We start from the raw sequence: 21927 nt of genomic DNA on the forward strand, positions 1-21927 counted from the left end.
AGAGAGAGAGAGAGAGAGAGAGAGAGAGAGAGAGAGAGAGAGAGAGAGAAAGAGTGTGGAGTCAAAGTGCAGACACTACATGTGGCTGTGGTGGGAGTGATCTGGTTATGGAGGGGGACAAATTCTCAGGTAAGATAAACTCTCAGCCCATATGCTTCTATTCTGAGTGGAAAACAAAGTGTAGTTTATGGTTCTTCAATCAGCGTTTTCACTGTGATCGGGTGTCTATTCTGTAAGAGCCTGCCTCTATTTTCCCCTACATGGTATTTTCCACTCTCTCATTCTGTCCTGTTTGCTGACTGCATGTTTTCTTTGGGGTTTTTGGAGCTGGAGCTCTGCAGGATTTGTGCAGCAGCTTGGCGGATCTGTCTTTATCTGTCCCGTGCCTGTTATGTTTGCAGGCTTTTCTGTCTCTGTTTGTGCCCACCATCTCCACCCCCCTCTGTCCCATTGTTTCCAGTTAAATGTTTTTGTCTTTACAGGTTGTCGCTCAGTTGCCACCTCTTTTATATTCCCATCTCCGTCTGCCTGTCTTTACATATTTTCATTTAAACGATCGCAAGACATTTATTCCAGGGGAAAAATAACGTCCTGAGTGGCTGATTCGTGGTGAAGTGACACAGAAACAGCACTTATTTCTTAGACATTTTTCTCTCCCTCTCTCTTTTTTCTCCATCTGTATTCTCCCATTCTTCTTTGGTGTGAAAACAGGAAAGAGCTCTGTTTGAACAGTACTACTCTTGTCCCTTGTGGCTCTGATCCCGAGTCGGCCATCAGTCAGTCCCTCCTTCAACAGGAGAGAGAAAGCCCTGCTTCAGTTTACTAGCAAGCTGAAATAAAAATCCTTACTTTTTCTCCCTGTTGTTCTCCCTGTTGGATCCTGTAAACAAAATGCATATTGAATTGATAAGAGTTTGTCTGTGTGTGTGTGTGTGTGTGTGTGTTTCGGTGTGTAGATTATGCTGAAGTCATTAGTGAGGCAATGCTGTCTGCTTCTTAATGGTTATTTTTACGAGCGTTAGTGTGTGTTGTTAAAAAGGTCATTGCTGTAAAAAAAAAAGAAATGGCGAAGCAGCGCCTGCAGCATGTGTGTGGTTGTGACCTAGCATAGCTTGTAGCACCTACACGGTGTGTGAAATCTGGATGTAGGTGAGATCATTGACAAGTGTGTGATGGAGGAACCACCCTCCCTCCTTTCTCTCTCTCGTTTTGGCCCCTTGTCTCCAGGTGCTTCCTCTAGGGAGCTGTAATGGCCTCAGCAGGACATACTTTGTGTATGTTTCTGTTTTTGAGTGAACGGTCACTGGACTAAAACTGCATTTATACTTTCTAGTCTGTAGTTGTATGTTTGCCTGTGTGCTTTTGCATATGATGTTACGGGTGTGTGCACACAAATTAGTGCTATGATCGCGTCCAAAACATTAGGGCCGACCCGACATGAACCTGCATCATTTCTGTCCAAGCCCGACCCGAGCCCGAACCACGGCAGCGGTTGAGAGCCCAATTAAAACCCTGAATTTCGACCCCAAAAAATATAAAAATATATTCCAAGATAAAGTCAACGCGAGTCTTTTTAGTGTGGTAACAGATATTTGTGACGCTATCTCTGACATGCGCCTTCTCCTACCGAACAACTATGCCATTTCCATAGTAGATATGTGCACTGGAGTTTCTGTACTGTATGTGAGAGTACCTCTAATAGTTTTGTCAGTTTAAATAAAATGTTCAACACTTTTTTTTAGGTTAGTTATAATGGGTTGATTGCTACACAGTCCATGCAATATTCATGACAGTACACAGAGTCTGCATATTTAAAATAAATAATAATGATTGTGGTAAAGTAAAGGCATCATCTTCTCGTGGTCTATTGGCTTCTACTGGCTCACATCACATGTTATGAAACTGTATTTAAAACCGAACAAAGAGAGTCCTACATGTTATATGGACATGTAGCATCATGGCAAAAAATCAATTCAGTTCACTCCTTGCTAATTTTCCTCCCCATCTGGTGTTGATGCCGATGTGCAAGGGTGCCTTTGTTTCCTGTGTTTTCTTCCCACATGAATCAACAGTGGTGACGCTCTCAACGGAAACTGTCCATCCGCCACACAGGGACTGAGAATGGAGCTTAAAGGGGATGACGTGTCCACATTCATTCCAGTTGCAGCTGGGTCATCTGATGTCTCATGACAGTCTGCGTGACACGGCCCGCAGTCAGCTCGGACTCATGACTTATAGCAGCTTTAGCTGACCCATATGAGGCTTTAATGAATTCAGTGAAAGATGTCCGTCCCCTTGAATCTTGACTCATATAAAATATACTCTTCTCCCACCAGGTGGAGGTGCTGAGTAGAGTTGATTTAAAATACTTTTTACATCTCCCTCTCTCTGTTGTGAACACTAACACAAGACAACACGTGCTGTTTTGGGTGAGCCTACCTGATTTTTGAATATTACCCACTGAAGGTTAACTTGTGGCTATGTTGCTTCACAATTGGTGTTTCACTGAGCAGAACAATATGTGAGGTACAGCCGGAGCAACAAGGATGGCGACCATAATGCATGCTGGTTGACGTACTAAACAGCGTTATTAGATGAGAGCGAGATCTGTGGATGAAGGACAGCTGCTCTCTTTATTTAACAAGCATGAGGGAACGTCCACACACACACACACACACACACACACACACACACACGTAGGCAGCCGCATGCGTGCAGACAGTCGATACACACACAAATACACAGGCACACTGCAAAGAAAACCACTGAGCAAAAGCAAATTGAGGGGGGTATGCCAGCGTGTGTGTGGGTGTGTGTGTGTGTGTGTGTGTGTGTGTGTGTGTGTGTGTGGGTGTGCAGTGCAGCCATGTTTCCAACAGGTGCTGTATTTGATTAAAGTTAGCAGAGCCTGGCTGGGTACTGCTGTTTCACATTTGGTTAAGAACAGCTGCTGTCACTACAGCTGTGCATATGCTTTAGAAGAAGGTACTTCACCATGTGGGCTCTGGGGCCACGCGAGGGGTCTACATATGTGTGTGTGTATATGTATCTTTACTACATTTCCAATTCAGCAAATAATGCAGACTCTTATGTGTACACTTCAGCTGTGTAAGTTTAAACATTTTTGAACATACTGCGGTCCTCGCTGCAGCTGAGAGCACTGTACTGTACTGACAGCCAGCACTTTTCTGGTTATGTTTACACTACCGGGGCCACTGATTCCATTAGTCATACTAAGGCTGCTCTCTTTCTGTGTCTCTCTGTTGCTCTCTCAAATCTTCCGGCTTCCTAGTTTCCACTGAAGCCATGGCAGTTCTCTCTCTGACTGGGGAGGGAACTGGCTCACCTTTCCCCACCTTTCCCCTGCTCTCTTTCTTGTTTAGTCCATCTCCCCCTCCTCTCCCCCTCCCCCCTCTGAAGTCTTGAGCCAGGTAAAGCTGCTTGTTATGTAGGTCGCCATGTAAACAGAGCTGCAGTAACTAGCCAGTCGCGTCCAAAGTATACACACATGTACAAATGAACACACAGATTCAATGCACGCACTCACTAACGCTCAACACGCACAGATTTTTACCTTTTCCAGATGGCTTATTTGATATAGCCTGACTCATGGGTAAGTTGTCTGCATCTAGGCCAACAAAGCTTTTGTTGTTTTAGGATGAGCTCTGCAGGAAGCTGGGGTTTCCTCTGTAGCTGATACTGGTAATGTTTTAAAATAACAATGACTGTCTCAACCTAACATGACCTGAAGTGATTCACAGATCATTATTTACACTGTAAAACCGGGATGTGCTGGTCATACTAGCACCTACCTTTAGCAGTATTAATGTTTTCACAATAACAAACAGTTTTGCATAAAGATTTTTACATCAATCCAGTCTTTTAAACCTTTTTTTTTTTACTTGGCATCTATATAAGTGCTTTAATATTTTACAGACAGATTAGTATTGACACTACTATAGACTAAGTTAAAGTGTTTTCCCCTTTTACATCTGCCTCTTAACTGGTGATGAAAACTGACTTTTTAGATCTGCAGAGTTCGATGTGGTTAGATTTTGGTGGTGAATCAGAATCTGGTATTTCAAGACGTTGTAAGAAGACTCATTTGATGCAGCTGTAGTTGGGAATAAAACGGTTCAGGTGAACCCTTGTATCCCACTGTCCAGTGTGTGTTTGGTCAACATTGAGATGTTTCTTGGAGCAACATCTCAGATTCTAGTAATTGCAGGAAGTCCGTCCACTGGCCCAGGGAGGACTGCAGGGGAGGGTGCAGACTGGCGCCGAGGCATTTTGGACCTGTTGGTGTGGAACTGTTGGTGGGCAGATCGACCGCTGTTGCCCTAGCCTTACCCTAGCATTGCCCTTGCAACTGCCACGCCGGCTTGGCATCCGCTTATAGAAGTTATCCTCATCTCCTCCCACACTGCTCCTCTCATTTTTCAGCTCACATGAGGACAGGACCCACTTTAGAGTGGTGGTGGTCTGAGTTTCTTTAAACAGTAGGCGGCTGTCTCTGTCTTTCTTCATGTGTATCCTGCAGCGCAACGTAACACCATGCAGCTGCCTATTCAAATACAGTACAATACACTAATGTACAGGAAGCCGAAGGCCCCAAAAGATTCCTTATCTACGGACATTAGTAATTTCCACTTTTTTTTATATATACACCATTGTCTAAACTAATACTAAAATCTAAATCAGAAAGTCCTACAGATAGCATTTCTATCTGATATGAATGTTTCCTGTTCTCTGGCCTACTGCATTACTTCTATATATCACAGTTCATCCTCACTGGTGACAAAGAAGAATTTTGTTTTGTAGAAGTAAACCCTTTAGTCATAAGGGAGATAATCATGGCGCAGCTATCAGATTCCCTAGAAAGAGGAGACGGTGTGGTGGAATTCACACCACAAGAAGCTAAAGACATGCATGACCATGTATATAACCTTTCACAGTATTGCAAACATTTAGGCCATTACATACCGCGTCCGAGGCTTATGTTCTGTTAATGGCAGATTAAAACTGTTTTCAGAGCAGTGCATTGCATACCGCATCACTACGATACTGCTGTGGTGTGAGTGGAGTTCTTACAGATCAGGGCAAAAAACACTGTGTGACAGTTGTTACAGCAGATTGAATTTGCGCTGTCTGGGCTTGTTGGGGTTTGCAAGGATATGCAGTAGAAGGAAGCGTGCTTTTCTTCTATGTGTATGTGTTTTTTAGTGACTAAAGGGAAGATTCCATGCATGTGTTGCTCACTGAAGTGTGTGTGCATGTTTACAAATCTGTCGTCTGTGTGTGCACATGCATCTGAGTTTTAGTCTGAATGTGAGTGTGTGCCAGGGCGTGGAGGAATCTGACGCACGTGTGTTGGGCAGGACTCACTGTGTGGGTGGAGGGTGTGTCTGGTGCAGGATTCTCTCCATGTCTTTATCTTTATCCATTTCCAGATCACATTACTATACGCTGGTGACACCGCTCCCACTAACACTGTTGGCCATAGCAACAGGCTTTATTTATAGGAGTAACACTGACCCCTGCTGGAGAAGGTGACGCAGTGTCAGTTATTGCGGGGTTCATACCTCAAGGAAAGAAGTATGCTCAAATACGATAGATGATCATATCTGGATGAGTCAATTGGATAAGTAAGACTACCCACCATAAGTGTCCCAGCCAGCTACATGAACAGTTTTAAACCTGTCCTGGCTTTTAAAAATTCCAGGCACAGGTCCAGTTTTCATGTTTGCCAGAAATGTTTTGTGACGATTAGAGAGTTTTCTCATACATATTGTGGGTTACATGCTTTGCATGGTTCAACTGCGGGGAAATGTGGTGTAAGATTAAGATCAGATTGCAGGTTTTGGTACAGTAAAGCCTCATATTTGTTTTTAAAATATTGTGCGTTAGTGTGTGTTTGTGGACTCGTGCACATCTGTGTTTATGATTGGTAAACATGCCTAAATCAACAGAAAATGCAAACCTCTATTCAAATGTAAGCAACAAATTGGCAGTAAGCTTGCCGGACATGCAAGATTTAAGTCCTTAACGCTTTATGATAAATCACACATGGGACAACAACTATGCTTTTTTTCTGTCGCTTTATACCGGAAAGATTTATTACAGCTCAAATCCAAATTATTTTCCATTATCTCTCTACTTTCTCATCTCTCCAAATGCATTTGTCATTTCACGTACCTTCTCATTTCTCGCCGAGTTGTTGCTCTCAGAGCTCCATTCATTTTGGAAGCAGTGTTTGAGAAGAGAGTTGTGAGTGAATACAGAGTCTCCTATAACACACACACACACACACACACAAACACACACACATACAGACCGCTACTGCTACTACTACTGTTAGTTCTTACTGTCTGCTCACTGCTAGCTGGTTATTTTTGGCGAAGAGACCAGCAGCATTGGTTTATTGACTTGTAAAGGTTGAATAAGCTTTAGTTGCCTCAGGGCAACTTCTCACTGTCTGTCGGACGGCTGGGTAACTCCAGCTTTCATAGAGGGGGAGAATAGAAGTGACTTTACACCAATGGTTACTGTGAGACAGCAGACACACACACACACACACACACACACACACACACACACACAGAGCCTCATTCACATGGTCATTAAGTCATTAGGCTACTTATTTATTGATGTCTGCCTCCAGAGCGACTGAGCATGTCAGGCGATCTTCTAACCGCCTGGGAGAGTATGTCCTGACCATATTAGTCCATAGTATGATTCTGTCTCCACTCTGGATTTATTTATCTATCTACTGTAACTTTTCACTTCATCCACGTAAAGATACGTTTGGATGGAGACTTTTTTCTATGTGACTTTACGTAAGTGTGCTGATTTATGTGCTTAAAGGATGATAGAATGTTGGCATAATGGACAGAATAAGGCTTTAAAAAAAAACTCAGTTATCCATGTGTTTCATCAGTTGCCCCGAGTGTGTTAGTCATGTGATCGAGCCTACAGGAAGTGCGATTGAATGTTGCATGTTTATACTTTGACCGGCCCAGTCAAAAATGGGAGCTTTCACAGAAAGGAACCAGTCTGAGAGGACGGCTGCAGAAGGGGAGGGAGGTATGGAGGGAAGGAGAAAAGGGGGGGAGGGAAGACAGAGAGCTAGAGAGAGAGACAGAGAGAGAGAGAGAGAGAGAGAGGGAGGGTGGGGGGTTGTCATCGCTCGCTCATTCCAAGCTCTGGAAGTTGAGAAGGAGAAGAAGAGAAAAATAAGTTGCTGCTTTAAGAAAGAGAGGAGAGATAGAGAGAGGGTTTGGATCAGTGAGCTGCTCAGCTTTGTTTTTTCCCCCTCCCCTCCTCTCTCTTTCATGGGCTCCTAATTTGGGATTTGTTTAAAAGCAGGACTGCGCCTCAAGAAGACTTTTCCTTGCTGGGGAAAGGGAACCCTGCTCCCTCTCTCTGGCATTATACAAACCTGCACATACTCACTTGCTCCCCAAAATGTCTGATTCCACTGTCAACGCTCACTTGGAAGGGATCATATCAGACTTTGAAGGTTAGTTTCTGTCTGTCTTGAGCTCTGCTGCTCTGCCACTTTTCTTCTTCTTGTCCCTCCGTGGAGCGAGGCACTCTTTAACCCTGCCATGAGGACACCATAGATGGTTTCCACATGTGTGATTGGCACCGAGCGGATCTGGAAAAAAACAGCGAGCGTGAAAGTCTCGTTGACGTCTAGCGGTGAGCTGTGGTGTTGTTGAAAGGGAAATCATGCTAAAAGTGTTGTTTTATATGTCTCCTTCACTGTTGTGATGCATTTGTTGTGGGTGTGGTGTGTGTATCTGAGATGTGTCAAAGAGAGAAACGGTGCATTCAGGAAAAAGGCGTGCAACTGATTTAGCCTCTCTTAAAGAGCATGACAGAGAGGCCATACGTTGAGCTCCCAGGAGACGGCAACTGACCATACGGCTGTGAGGGGAACACCTGGCACACCCCCCCCCCTCTCTTCCCTCTTCTCCTCTTCCTTTTCATCTCTCAGCCCCTGGCCCACAGATTCCCGCTGTCATCCCTCTCCTCCCACTCGTCCTCCTCCTTCACTTCTTCGTCCAACGGCTGTGCTTCCTCTTTCCTCTCTCAGCAGCTCGTCCATCCTCAGCCCCTCTCCCCTTGGCCTGGGCTGCTGTTGGATGCGAGTAGGGTGGGTGGGGGTTGTTTGACAGGCCTCCCCCCCCCCCCCCCCCCCCTTCAACCTGTCTGTCTGTCTGACTATCTGTCTCCTGTCTCTCACAAACACATAGCCATTAGGAACGCATCCGCACTTGTTCGGAGCTGCTCCTCTGTCAACACCAGTTTGCTCGTGGTATGTATTGTGAATCTCTCTTCCTCCCTTTAGGTCTTTAAACCGCCGGGTTACACAGTGCAACAGAGCAGAAAGATAAGTGGCGTTCAGAAAAGAGGGGCATCAGGAGCGAGAAAGTGGGCTTCATCCATGTGGCTGCAAGTCATGCTTTTAGACGGCCCCCCGCTCATGTGTAACACCAACATAACGGCTCACTGTTGTGATTGTCAGTGGTGTGTGTTGCCCGTGGTTGGGCTGAGTGGGTGGTAATACCTTTGTGTCACCACCATGCACCATGATGTATGGCCCTGTGTGGCTCGGTGAGGACGGCATGGGACAGATGCAGCGGAGCGTGAGTCCTCAGCAGGTTGATAAGCATCAGGGTCAGAAAGTAAAGTTCTCGCCTTACAGTAAAATATTAGCTTCGCCATGGGCTCTTTTTTATTCTAACACATTCTAAAATCAAAAACTCTGCTTTCATGAGATTAGACATGAGATTAGACACTAAAACTAGAAAAGATGGCTCCTTGGCTCAACTTTGCTCCTTTGAGGCCATCTGCAGAAAGCATTGTTATGAATATATTCACTCATATCAAAATGGTTACTATTATGATGCCGCACTGGCCTTTTCACTGAGTCCATATCATAATCAAGTAAATGTCACTCAGATTCATCCTCCAAAAAGACTTTGTACTTTTAGTCACCTAGCTTTCTAATTTTAAGGCGAGGCGATACAACTATTGAAAGGAGAAACAGGGAGGTTGCTGCCACTGCCTTACTTGGTCTGGTATGACAAGTAGCTTATGGTGGCTACTGTAAGCAAACATTTGATAGATACTGTTGTATAATGGATAATACAGAGTCAGTCTCTCCACTTTGTTTTACATTCACGTGGTCACGTTTGCCGCTGTTAAGCAAATACATTGTCTGGATAATATTTAAGTTAGGTTACAGATGCAGGATTTTCCAGTTTTTACTTTGTTAATGTGTTAAATAACATATAGTATATGACTGAAAGCCTCTTTATTTTTGAGTAATTTTCTATGGCTGCATTATTTGTGCACTCTTAATCTAATATATAAGTGCATGGTGGGAATATTTGCTCTTGAATCTTTCACACTATCAACATGCTGACTAGCCTCACTGCTCGCAGTCATCTTATTACATTTTGATGAGTGAAAAGTTGTGCATGCAATACATTCACATCATGTGCTTGTTATTATTAGAGCTCTTGAAAAAGCAAAAACGAATGTGACACTTGTGCAAGCCAGTGCTACTGTAAACTATTCAGTTGACTTGTGAACGAAAGCAGGAAGTTTAGTCGTGTAACAGTGTGTCTATTTGCTGTCTGATTGTGATTCAGTCTATCGTGCCCTTAGCTGATGACGCCAGCGAGAGGCTGAAAGAGACAGAGGACAGGATTTTGTTGCCCATGAGGCTGATGACCTCAGCTGCGACTTCAACCTCACAGACTGACTCAGATCATCGACCGGGCCACTGGGTCTTCCGCTCAGCAGAATGAACACACTCATTCATACGGCGTCATTTTTACAGCTCCTTGAAAAGAGGCCTGTTGTCTTGCAAATAGCCTCTTGTGTTTCCCGCTCAGGTTAATCATAGTGAAACGTTAAGCTATAGGTTAAATATCCCATCAAACGGATATGAACCAGATATTTCAACTTCTAGCAATGGAACCCAAACACTGCCACTGCTGCCAGTCTCTAAACTTTCATTTCTTTCCCTGCCTTCCTCTCTGTCTCTCTACACTGCATGTTAAGGGCATTCACTGGTCCAGTGAAAGGAAATTCCACAGGAGTTGATTTCTGTGGTTGGGGAAAATGTCGGGGTTAGAAGTGGAGGAGTGGATCTGAGCACAGCGCATTTATCATCTACAAAGAGGCCACGTGAAACATTTAACCCTGAAACATTCAAAAGAAACTTGTCATTCCAGGTTGCTGCTTTCACTAATTGCTCCTGAATCATATACAGGACAATTTCAACAATCTCTTCTAAATTAGAGGACCCACTTTGTTTTAGTACAATAATCTTTTATGGTTTGACTGAGAATCATAGTAGGATTGCAAAAGCCTTTTGAAATGAGAACTGCCACTTAGCTGTGGTTTTGGATTTTTTTTCAGGAACTCCGTTAAGTTAGTTGGTGCACCGTTACCCGTAATACACTGAAACTGTGCTATTAACAAGCTTTGGTATAAATATGCCAAAGAACAGCCCATTAACTGTGAAAGTGTGAGGTCAGTCTTGTGACAAAACGCCACGAGGAGCCTCATAGACGTAGCTTGTGTGTTAGAGGGAGGAAGTGTCTCCTGACACAGGCTGATGATAGCCGTCCTCGGGAGTCTCCATCCTTATCAGCATTATCAGGACGCTCTATACTCACCAGCTCGGACAGGTTTCCTGCTCATGACGCCAACAGCATCAGAGCTGCTGGGAAGCACCAAGGGTCACTCTGAGGAGGAGTGAACACTGCAGGTCTTTGTTGGGATTCAAAGCTAGTCCTTGCTGCTTTTCTCACTGTTGGACACGCGGAGTGAAATCTGCACTGATGCCAACCCCAGGCAAGACCCCAGAGTTAACAACAGGCTCCATGCTACGGCTAAAAACAAAGAGCCCGCGTTGAAAGGTTTTCTTTTGTACATTGAGTAGAACGTTGTTGTTTTTTCTGCAGGGAATGGAAAGTAAATTCTAAAAACGTAAAAGAATGTTTGACAACTGTGGCAGACATTTCCAGGAAGGAAAATTGGGCTTTAAGATTATATGTAAGGGCCAAATACCCCAATTCCAGTGGTCCAAAGCACAATTTGACCTTTTTTAGGCTACTGTGGTAAACTACTGAACTTTTTTACAGAGAGCGTGCAGCTCTTCATCTAACAGCTTATTGTCCTCAAGTGTTGCTTCTTTTTCCATTACCCACAAATCTTGTCACGGTCAGCAGTACCCTCGCTGACGACTTCTTTACGCTTCCCCGCGACCGCTTCACAATTTAAAGTCATCCTGTGTTTTGCCAGTTAAATGCTTTTAATGTGAAGCAGCAGCAGTGGGACATGTTGCATTTGCATTAGCAGTAAACTAATAGAGCTCTGACATGGTTGTGGGCGAGTGAACAAACTGTGAGGTTTGTAACGAAATAAAATGTTTTTTCAGTTACGCAGTATTACATGCATGTTAAGGCAATGTGAAGCTAGCTGAAGGTTTAACAAGTTATGACTTTGAGCCTATTGCTAAAAAACGATCATGAAATAGTATCAAAACGGATTTTGCAGAGTATACCATATGTTGTATGATGCTGCTTGTGATAGCACAGTATGTTTAGTTAGCAGTTTGACATAATTCCTTACTCATACTGTAGCAATACTCAGTTTCCCCCCACCACTGAAGACAAGAGACGGCTCATCTGTCATGCTCAGAGAGGCATAGAGAATGTCCGTGTGGTGCTCATCCAGTACATGCTACACTGGAGAACAGTACCATCATGTGTTTTTCTGGCGGTCTAATCATGTTTCAATGTGTGTTAGTTGAAAAACATTATGCTTGGCCGCAATGTCTTCCTTATTTGGCAGTTCAGTCCGCAAGCAAGTTTCTCTGAGAATGTGAGTCCAAGATTAATGAGGTTTCAATTCCAGGTTGAATGAGAGGTAAAGAGAGGTAGGGAGAGCTACCGCAGAGAGAGAGAGAGAGAGAGAGAGAGAGAGGACTAATGTTGACATTTGGATCACATTGGTGCTCATTAGTATTATCTCAGCTTGGTTGGAATGGCTGCGATCACTGCTATCGCCTCAGAGCAGCAGCAGCATACAGCAGCTTGGAGACATCAAATGGTTTTATCCTTGATAACAAAATCGCATTTGTACAGCTATTTTTTTTTTAAAAAGGCAAGTAACGGAGGGAGAGATATCGATGTGTGACCTCCCCATCTACCTTCATTCATGCACACACAGATCCCATGATGCAGTGCGCTATGACGTCAACAGAGGCAAAGAGTTTGGCTTTAACCAGGGGCGACCAGGCTGTGTTTGCTTTACTCTACAGCTGCGTTTAAACACACATACACACACACACACACACACACACACACACACACACACACATATACATACAGAGAGAGAGAGAGAGAGATGGAAACATAACTGATAGGGCCTCTGTCTCCACTGTGTCTGTGAGGGCTTCACTGTGTCGGGCTCTTCTGTCGCCACAGAGCAGGCACACACACCACACAGTTTGCACAGTTCCAGGCAAAGGAGGTCATTATATCACAATCACAGTCTAACACAAATTAAAGTGGTCTGTGGCACTTTGAATATGCTTTTGCATATTAAATGGTCTTTTACTGCTCAAGCGTTTGCCCTTTAAAAGCTGAGCATCACCCGTCATGAACAGTGCGTGGTAATGTTCATTAAAGGCCGGAGGGAGAAATAGCTTCGGTAAATTAGATGCACCATTTGTGGTTCGTTTCCTGTCTTTATTGGCAACACATTCTTATCCATGTCGAAGGCCTTTACCACGCCATCCAGTGAATTTTACATATAATTTCATTGAGACTGTCTTTTTTTCTTCTACTTAAAGAAGAACATAGCACAAAGACGAAGACAAGTCTGTCTTCTGGGAACATTTTAAAGCCAGTTTTCTCAAATGAAATTAAATTATTTCATTTGAGCAACACAAAGAGCTTTGTTTCAGAGAAGGATGAAACTATCTGTGATGGTGGAGAAGCAAACTATACAATGAGATTTTGAATCTAAGTAACACGTTTTTTTTTGTCATCACCTCTCTTTCTATTTTTTCCCCTGTCGCTCAGTGGTGTAATAAAGAAGTGCCAAAATTGCCACATACAGTTAACACACAGGAATTTATTTTTACGGTATTCTGTATTCGAGAGGACTTACTGAGGCAAATCAACAAAAGACATTTGAGGACACATTACACCAGGGCCTATACAAAAGGCCAAAGTGCAATACATGTTATTGATTACTCAGTCTGCTGTTAAAGCCAGTGTTTCAAATTTGCACCCAGTGGACGTTTCCAGCCAGCAGCTGCCTGCTTCTCAGCAGACCCTCTGATATCACACACAGAAACCTGATAAAACATACAAAGGATGTGGAAGCAGTAAGTTCCAGGAGGAGGGTCTTCTCCCATGCTGGTGCTTGGCCCGCCAGCCTTGAAGCAGGCTACACGCCTGCGCAGGCTCCGATGTTTATCTGGGACAGAGGCTGTGTTGCTCCAGGGTTTGTAGCTGCTCTGTCCTCCGGGCGGAGCTGAGGTGAGCCTGGAGTCAACCTCACATCTGACATGGAGCTCACTGTTGCCAGAGAAGAAAGCTTTTTAGCAAACATCGATAACAACAATATTGGCACTTTAAATTCATATGGAGGGAGAGGGCTAGTCAGTGTGGGAATGGGTTTGATAAAATGTTTGGTGTGACTTACGATAAAATAAATGTGTTGGTGCTACCACTTCAAAATTATTTAAAATTGCAGTTTTAAATGTATTTTTTTGTTTTGTTTTTCAAAGCAGCAGCATATCAAACATGACATTTAATGTTACTGTGAACTAATAACACACAAAGCCAAAAACAGAATATGCTTTTTTGTTATATACCATTGCATAACAAAACAAAAGTCCCCCTATTAAAACAGTACATTTATGGCCTCATATATTCATGTATTTGTTATAGAGTGCTTTAAATATCAACCAAACAAATACGCTGTCTCAAAGACACAGTGCATGTTGATATAACACCATAACAAAAGTTTTCCATAATATCTTGGTCAGTTATAAATTACGTTTGGTTTGTTCCCCCGTGAATGAAATAAAGTTATGTGGATCAGCGGTTACGCGATCAATAAATTAGAACGCGCGCGAGGCGTGGTCATTTCGTTAGCCGTCAGGGCTACAGGTGCGCGAGGTGTCTGCGTAACGTAACATATCAAGAGAAGACGTCCGTGTAGTTTCATAAACTGTAGTCGCGAGGATCAGAAATACCTTCTTTTCGGTCAGTGCTGTATGTGTTTGGACCTGACGTCATTATTAAAACTGGATTAGAGGAATTTTCTTCTCCCGAGCCAATTAGAAATTACAAACGTCATGCTGTCGAGCTATGTGAAGCGTGTCAAAACCGGTAAGATTAGCATATTCAATTGGAGTTTATATTGGGCGATTTATTAGCTACAACAATGTGTAAAGCGATAGAAACTGCGTTTTGTATATGACTTGCCACTATGTCCTTATAGCTACCGTATGTGGTGCACACTGCTTGTCATCTTCAGTTGCATTGTATGTTCTGTTTGCTCCCACACAACAAATAAGTCAACATATTGTTTTTGGGCTTTTGTTAAGCATTCTCTTCCTTTTCTGATTTAAAATCAAAGCACATCTTGTTCTGCTTCTGGTTTGAGTTGCTGCACCACGTGTCTTCAGTAAAAAGTCAGGCAAACTGTGTTTTTGTTTTGCAAAATAATCGTAAAATGCATTAATAATGACGACAGTAAAATCATACAGATCTCAAGCCAGCACCAGCATCTGAATGGTCTAATAGTTTCTAGTCTAACCACGAACATTAATATTATTATTAAATGTTCTGTGTTCTGTGTTTTCCCAGCACTGAAGCGGTCGTTTGAGGTGGAGGAGACGGATTCATCCGCACACTCTTCACCCCTGACTCGTCGGAACACCAACCCCCTCCGCTCATCCACCTCCTCCACATCCAGCCAGCGGAGCTACGACCTGAGCTCCCGCAACTCCGACTACTCCTCTTCCAGATCCTCCCCCTCCGAGTCCTCCAACCCACGCTCCCCAAAGACCGGCATGAGGCGCATGGAGTTGCCAGGGGGTCGTAACCCTGACGCGGCCTCGTCCCGCCGCACAGAGATGTCCATTGAGGTTTCCTCTAAGCAGATTGACAACTCACCTAGTGCCGGCATCGCCCGCTTTGGTCTCAAGCGCCCTGAGGTCAGTTTGAGCAGTCGGAGTACTCCACTGGACAGCTCCTCCAACTCCACCTCTAGCTCCATAAGCAAGCGGGCAGAGCTCAGCATGACGCGGCCCCACGAGCCCCCCGCCCCTCCCAAGAGGGTGGACGCCCAGCTGTCCTCGGCCCCGATCTCGAGGATCCCCGAGCCCCCTCAGAGAAGAGCAGAGCCCCCGTCCCCGAGCATCAGCCCGGTCGAGGGGGCCTCGAGGAGGCCGGAGATGCCCGTCTTCAGGCAGCCGGACGGTTTGGTGCCAAGCGGTGCAGCAGTGGAGAACAGCAACAACAACAACCACCAGCCGCCTCCTGCACCTAGTACTCCCCTGCCCTCCCTGACTGAGCCAAGGGTGGAGAGGATGCAGTCCCCGGTCGCAGAGCCACCCACAGCCCGACCAACAGACAGTGAGTACCTGCTCAGTTCAGCATGTTTTATAACCTCGCTCTTGTGTGTGTGAAACAGCTGCCAAGGATAAGCTATATTTGTTGTTGTGATCTTCTCTAGCCTGTTTACATACATTAAGGGTGATTTCACACCTGTAGGTCGGTTCATTTGGTCGGGACCAAGAGAAAAAAAAATTGTACACCATTGCATAGGAGTCCTATTCTGGTAATGAAGCAAGACAAGTTAAGATCCAATTATACAGACTCAGTTTTGGTGATTGTCATCGTGCATCAACAAGACATCATCAGGACCCTGCAAATCAGCTGCAGGTTATGATGAATAACGACTTAACGGGTAAAGACAAGACTGTACAAAAGCCGCTTGGCACGCTTCCAGATGTGAACGTCGGCATGAGGTGCATTGCTGTGGTATCGCTGTCACACACTCTTTTTTTTAATGGACTAAATGAATAATCCTGCCATTGGCAGCCTATTTCCTCCGGCACTCTCCTCCCCTTCTGTTATCTCCGCTATCTATTTTGCAGAGGCATCGTAACTCCATCCTGTGCTCAGATTGTGATTGGTTTAAAGAAATAGAAACAAGCAGGACCCTTTCCCCCCCCCTATACCAGACTGATAACGTGTGGAGCCAGACCTTTTGTTTAGTGCTGACACAGTGCTGTGGTGATAGGTCTGGTTATGCAAGACTAGTCTAGACTAACTGTGAATGTAGGTCAGGCAGGGTGATGATGAGAATCCCAGGGCTGCGTTAAAATCACTATAAATTCAGATTAGCTGAAATAGAGATTTGCAGTTTACAGTATTTGTGTGTTAAATGTGCAGTAAGTGCATTAACCAGTTAATATTAAGATGCTAGTGACACAGCAAGTTTGTTAGATACATTTTGGCCTTTTGTGTGTTTAATTTATTTTGTCTGTTGATTGTTTGCTTGACTTTTGTAGCATAAGAAGTTATACTTGGTTTTTTTTTTTTTACATTATGTAAATCAACACTAAATCTGTCCAAAATCTAAGCAGTGCAGAGAGGGCACTATTGATGAAATCTAATATTTAAGTTCACCCCATGACCTTTCTTTTAGCGCCACCCTCAGGACAAACTCTGCATTTCTTTTTATCTGAATTACTGGCAAAGTTCTGTGAATACCTAAATTGTCCATCTGTTTATTTAATCTGTGTAATACATTGCAGGCCTCTAAGCTTTTAGTCTTTTTCATTTTTGGTTTAGTAGAACTGCAGGTGCAAAGATTATGGAGGATAGGTTATGTTACAGTTTCAGCGGCATGCTTTTATCTTTTCATTGTGTTGATTCACGAGGAGGCTGTAATAGAGTTTGTGTTACGCTGGCAAACGTGTGTGTTTATTTGTGATGCTTTGTGTGCGGTGGCTTCTAGATCTCCACTTCTCTTGCAGGTTGTTTGTGCCGTTTCCTTCCTCAACCATTAGCCAATCCGAATTGCTTGTTTTGTACGCGTGTGTGTACTGTTATCTGGAGACAGCTGTGCTCATGGGTTGCTCGCCCTGGTTCAGTAGTATCCAGGCGTGGGCGGCTGGGAGGCGATGCATTCCAAATGTGGAGGTCATAAAACATTCAACACAAAAATAGAAAGCCTCCAATTTCCACTTTTTACGCCGTGTGTCTGTTTCTCTCTCTTCCTCTCTCCATCCACGGCACTTCCTTTGCAGACGGCAAGGGCTTTCATTTATTTCTGCCTTTGGCTGAGGCTATTTCTTTCCCGTAGTGTCTTAGGTATTGGTGAATCAGTCAGCAAATATGCATGCAAAATGTCTGAAATGTGGCCTTGTGTCTGTAGAAGGGGAAAATAAGCAAGAAAAAGTGAGAGGATTAAGTCTCAACTTCAGCCACATTTGGCTCAGATTACCACCTTTCTGCTCGGTCGGGGGGGGGGGGGGGGGAGGGGGGGGGGGGGGGGGGAGAGGGAGGGGGGGAGGGAGGGAGACTCTGACTCTGACTCTTGGAAGAAAACAAAATTAGAGAAGCCCACTTTAACCTCCAGTCATTTGGGAGTAAAACTAAACTGACAGACCACACCGCTTTGACGACTTGTCCAAAACTACAATTTACTTTCCATTTCCTCAACAAGTACACACAGTACGGATTCAGGCACATTCTTTTTTTTTTTTTTTTTTTTTTTTTTTTTCATATTGTGTATTTTTTAGAAGGGGAACCTGAGAGTGTTTTCAGTCTGTTTCTCTGTTTACTTTTACTGCTGTTATCAGCACAGTATCCAGTGGGACGCTGGCGGTGTGTTTTTTTTTTTTTTTTATGTGTCCCATTTGGACAATTAGACTGTTGCTTGAGGGCTCATGTGACATTTCAGATCTGCCTGCCTCTGGGCTCCTAGTGCGTTAGTGTCTCTGTGCTCGCATACAAGTATTCAATGTATGCATTCATCCTCGCACAGATGACGGGCTTCAGAATGCGGCGGCTGTCGTAAAGCGCACGGTGCTGTATGACATGCTCCGTGTTTTTCAGTTGATTTGTTGGCTAATCATGAGCAGCTGCATAACGTCTTGTTGTGCTTCAACAGGATGTGACCCCATGTGTACAGACGGATGCACACATTCATCCGTTCAGTACGCTGCTCATCTTAGTTTCCTGTCCCACGCCTTGACTTGCTGTATTACACATTACATCGCATGTAGCATTGTGCTAAATCTACTGTTTACATTGTCATAAATGGTAAGCTGGCTGCATTAGAAAGGCATTGCTTTGCTTACACACGTGAGTGTGTGCGTTTGTGCGAGTGGTGCCAACATAATCCGTTCCCTTTCCATCCTCCCACGCCCTCTCAGCACCGACACTGACCACTGTGTGATCTCGGGAAGTAATTTGAAGTAATTCCCCACTGTTTTACTGGTCCAAAAAGAATGGTGTTAAGCTCCTTTTAGAAGATACTTGCAAATATATACCCGTTGAATTTTAATTCAACAACTGCCGGGCTATATGAAGAGGTGAGTTGATCCAGGGAAGCATGATGGGGAAGTTGCACAAGGCACCTTGATGCAATGTGCTCTATTTAGTTCACTTAAACACAGTCCTGTTGTTGGGCTGTGGAGTCGTGCGTTGTAAGTGCCGATAACACTTTTATCTGCCCTCATATTTGAGCGTAGCATTATGTCTTGTGTGTGTCATGTGTGAAATAATCTGAAATAGTAAGCAACAATTTTAATATTATTTTATAAAATGATTTTGTTTAAAAAAGCATAACGGCACATAGACTCTGGTTTTGCTGATTTTCTGCGTTGTTCTATATCATTTCAAAATAAAGATCTCTAAGTTTTGGACTGCTGGTCAGACAAAACAAGTTTGTTTATTATTAATTATTTATTGATTTAAAAAAACTAAGATGTGTTTGGGGTCAGTACATGTCCCAGAATGCTCGTAGAGTAAACTGGAAGTGAGAGAGTGAACAACACAAATGTTAAGTTTCAGTTCAGTGTTGAATAAGTCAATTTATCAACACAAAACCAAAAAACTTTTTTTTTTTTTTTTTTTTGGTGAATAAGATGGTTTCTGCAGACTACCATTCTTCCTCATGAATTATGAATGGTTGATTGTAAGTGTCTGCTGTGTTTTCTATCAAACAGCAGTGCCTGTTTGTTATTCAATATTGGCTCTGAACTCCGTCAGTCTTTAGAGGAACCTTTGATTTACAGTTATAATTAAAGCTGAGTCAGCAACAGTTTTTAATGACTCATTATCTTCTGATCTGCTGGGTCTTGTGCTGGCCTGCTGACTGCTATCCTGGTGTCGCCACATTTAAACAGCACTCGTCTCTTTCACACAAACATAAAGGCCTTTTGATGGGCCTGCCTGGGACTTGGCAAGAAACGAGAACTTGTGCATGTCACAATGGATGGAAATGGCTTGCTGCTAAATCGTTAAAGTGTGTGTTTGTGTGTGTTTTGCATGACGCATGGAAAAACAGACCTGACTTCCTGTTTTTGCATATCTAGCTTGTGTTCATCCAGTTTCCTTGAACTTAAAATAAAAACACTGACATCAGTCTGGCTGTTAACACAATTTCAAACACTACAGAAAGAATACAAAACCATAAATGAAATGCACTTTATTTATTCCTGTTATGAGAAATGTAAACTATCATGTTTTTGTAATTGTTTTACAGCAGATGTCTCAAACAGTGACATGGAGTTTAAAGTCTGCAGGGTTTCAGTTCAAGCAAACACCAAACCGTCCTCTTCCTCTTCTTTAACATATGAACATCTCTTGGTGAGGAAGATTAAAAACAGAGTTTAGTCTGAAATAACGTTGACTAACCGACTTGGTGGGACTGAAAAACTGAATAGTCTCAGCCCTTCATCACAGAGGGGGACTTTTGGCCTTTTATCACAAGCATGTCATACTGAGCCTATATCTCAGTCTTAACTCAACGTTTACAAAATAAGCTTATATAGTACACAATAAAATACAAAAATATTGACGTCAAACAAAATATACAACACCAGAGAACAGAACAATGAGGTGTCGTTCTCTTTTGAGATGCACTCCCATCACACCTTGGATTTGGCAATCAAAAATATAATGCATGCGACAATAAAGATGGATAAAAGAATCCAAGTACAATAATTACAATTATTTTCTCTGTCTGTACTTTTCTTCGATCACAATATACAACGGCAGTCCAAGCATACATCTCCATTTTAACTGAACCCCATTTACAAAAGCGATAATATAGTCAAGAATGAAATCAAACGTGGAGGCAAAACAAAGAAATACCCCTGGCCATTGTTCAGGAGTACTGAGGTGTCGTAACTTTCTTATCTATGTCCCGGATTGGATGAGAGCATACATATGAAAATAACAATCAAAACAAATGCAAAAAGAATGCGCTTCAACAAAGCATCATCCCATCCATTATTTTGCATGTTTGCGTGTCTGTTGTTGGTTGCTGGTCTGTTTTGTTGGTTAGAGTAACTTTCCTGCATCACAATAAGCAGCAGCAGCAGTCCAAGGCCAGCAAGGTTAGCACCCCATGTGTTTGTGATGTGGGAAAGATCAGCGTTGCTTCTGAAGCGGTTTCTGAGTTGCAACAGTTGCTGTTGGTTTTGTCCACCTGAAAACTCTCTGATCTGTCTCAAGAGGTTAGTAGTGATCCTGTAGGTATGATCTGGATCATATTCCCCCTCCTGGTGAATATGCTGTGTGATATAAACTTGGTCTATCCTCTGCAAAGCTCTACGTCCTGTGTTCTGCTCCCTGACACGGATTATGATCCTGTCTCTGTTACTTCCCTCATACTCTCTTGCTGGGGGACGCACAACATAATCAGGAAGTTGCATGGATGTTCCTTGATTGAGACTGCCAACAGTGTAGTACTGGTATACATTTCCCCGAGGCAGTGGGTCCAACAGCTCCTCAAAGTTACCATAATGATGTGAACCATAATCTCTACTGTACGGGCCAAAAGTCAGGCTTATGTCGCCGTACGAATTGATGTCCACTGCGTTGGCAAACCAGTAGAGCAGCACAAGACTGTGTTTGGGCACAGATTGACCAAAGTTGATTTTCTTCAAATCATCGATTGAATCAAGATCTCTTTGCACAGCCGACACAGAGGTCAGCACAAGGAGCAGAGCTACACAGCAGATCATGACTCTTCCTGTCTTCTCCATCATCCTGTAGAGATATTTAAAAATGTATTGCTTACATTAATCATCCATACATTACATTCTCAATCTATACTATATATTAACTAGAGATGCATCAAATTATTATTTTCATGATTTGATCAGTAAGAATCAGGTTAGTATTACGAAGGAATACATCGTCCTCATTCAAATGTATTTGTAAGTTTATCTKATGTTAGTGAGGCTTCATGTTGCAATAGAAAGCGTTTCCTTGTTGAGTTGCGGTGGAGCGATGGTAACACACAGAACAAAACACTCACAAAAAACACTTTGTGTGGAATAATTCTACGGCAAATACTAATTAAACAAAACTTGCGTTCAGAAAATAAGAGAACTCACCTGAGTAAGTCTGCTGCCGTCGGGTGTCTGATCTCTGTTTGTGTGATAGTAGGAGTAACTCCTCCTGGTCACCGTTTCGCTGTAAATGAAACTGGTGTTTTTTAGAGGAATGATTGTGTAAAGTCTGAGTCAGCTGGTGATTTTATGAGCAGGGTTAGAACAGGAAGTAGCTTGTGCAGATCTAGGCTCGATAGTGTCCTTTGGACTGCATGGTGAGGCTGCCTGGGTTATTATTG

The 21927-nt window shown here is 43.4% G+C and overlaps 1 protein-coding gene across 4 annotated transcripts in view; it reads left to right on the plus strand.

Moving 5' to 3' along the window:
* The window catches only part of LOC116397003 (neuronal-specific septin-3-like), a 63150-nt gene that overhangs the window by 13623 nt on the left and 27600 nt on the right, over positions 1-21927 (plus strand). Inside the window, exons 1-2 of one of the 4 annotated variants that reach the window (XM_031872084.1) lie at positions 7-129; positions 14913-15683. In XM_031872084.1, coding sequence (XP_031727944.1) covers positions 108-129; positions 14913-15683 — 793 coding nt within the window. In that variant the 5' untranslated portion in view covers positions 7-107. Of the gene's footprint in view, positions 1-6; positions 130-2888; positions 7520-14130; positions 14433-14912; positions 15684-21927 lie in introns of those variants that run through there. The other 3 variants (XM_031872082.1, XM_031872083.1, XM_031872081.1) reach the window with 3 other exon arrangements.

This window comes from Anarrhichthys ocellatus, unplaced genomic scaffold, assembly GCF_004355925.1.
Source record: "Anarrhichthys ocellatus isolate YVR2014 unplaced genomic scaffold, GSC_Weel_1.0 scaffold62, whole genome shotgun sequence".
NCBI lineage: Eukaryota > Metazoa > Chordata > Actinopteri > Perciformes > Anarhichadidae > Anarrhichthys > Anarrhichthys ocellatus.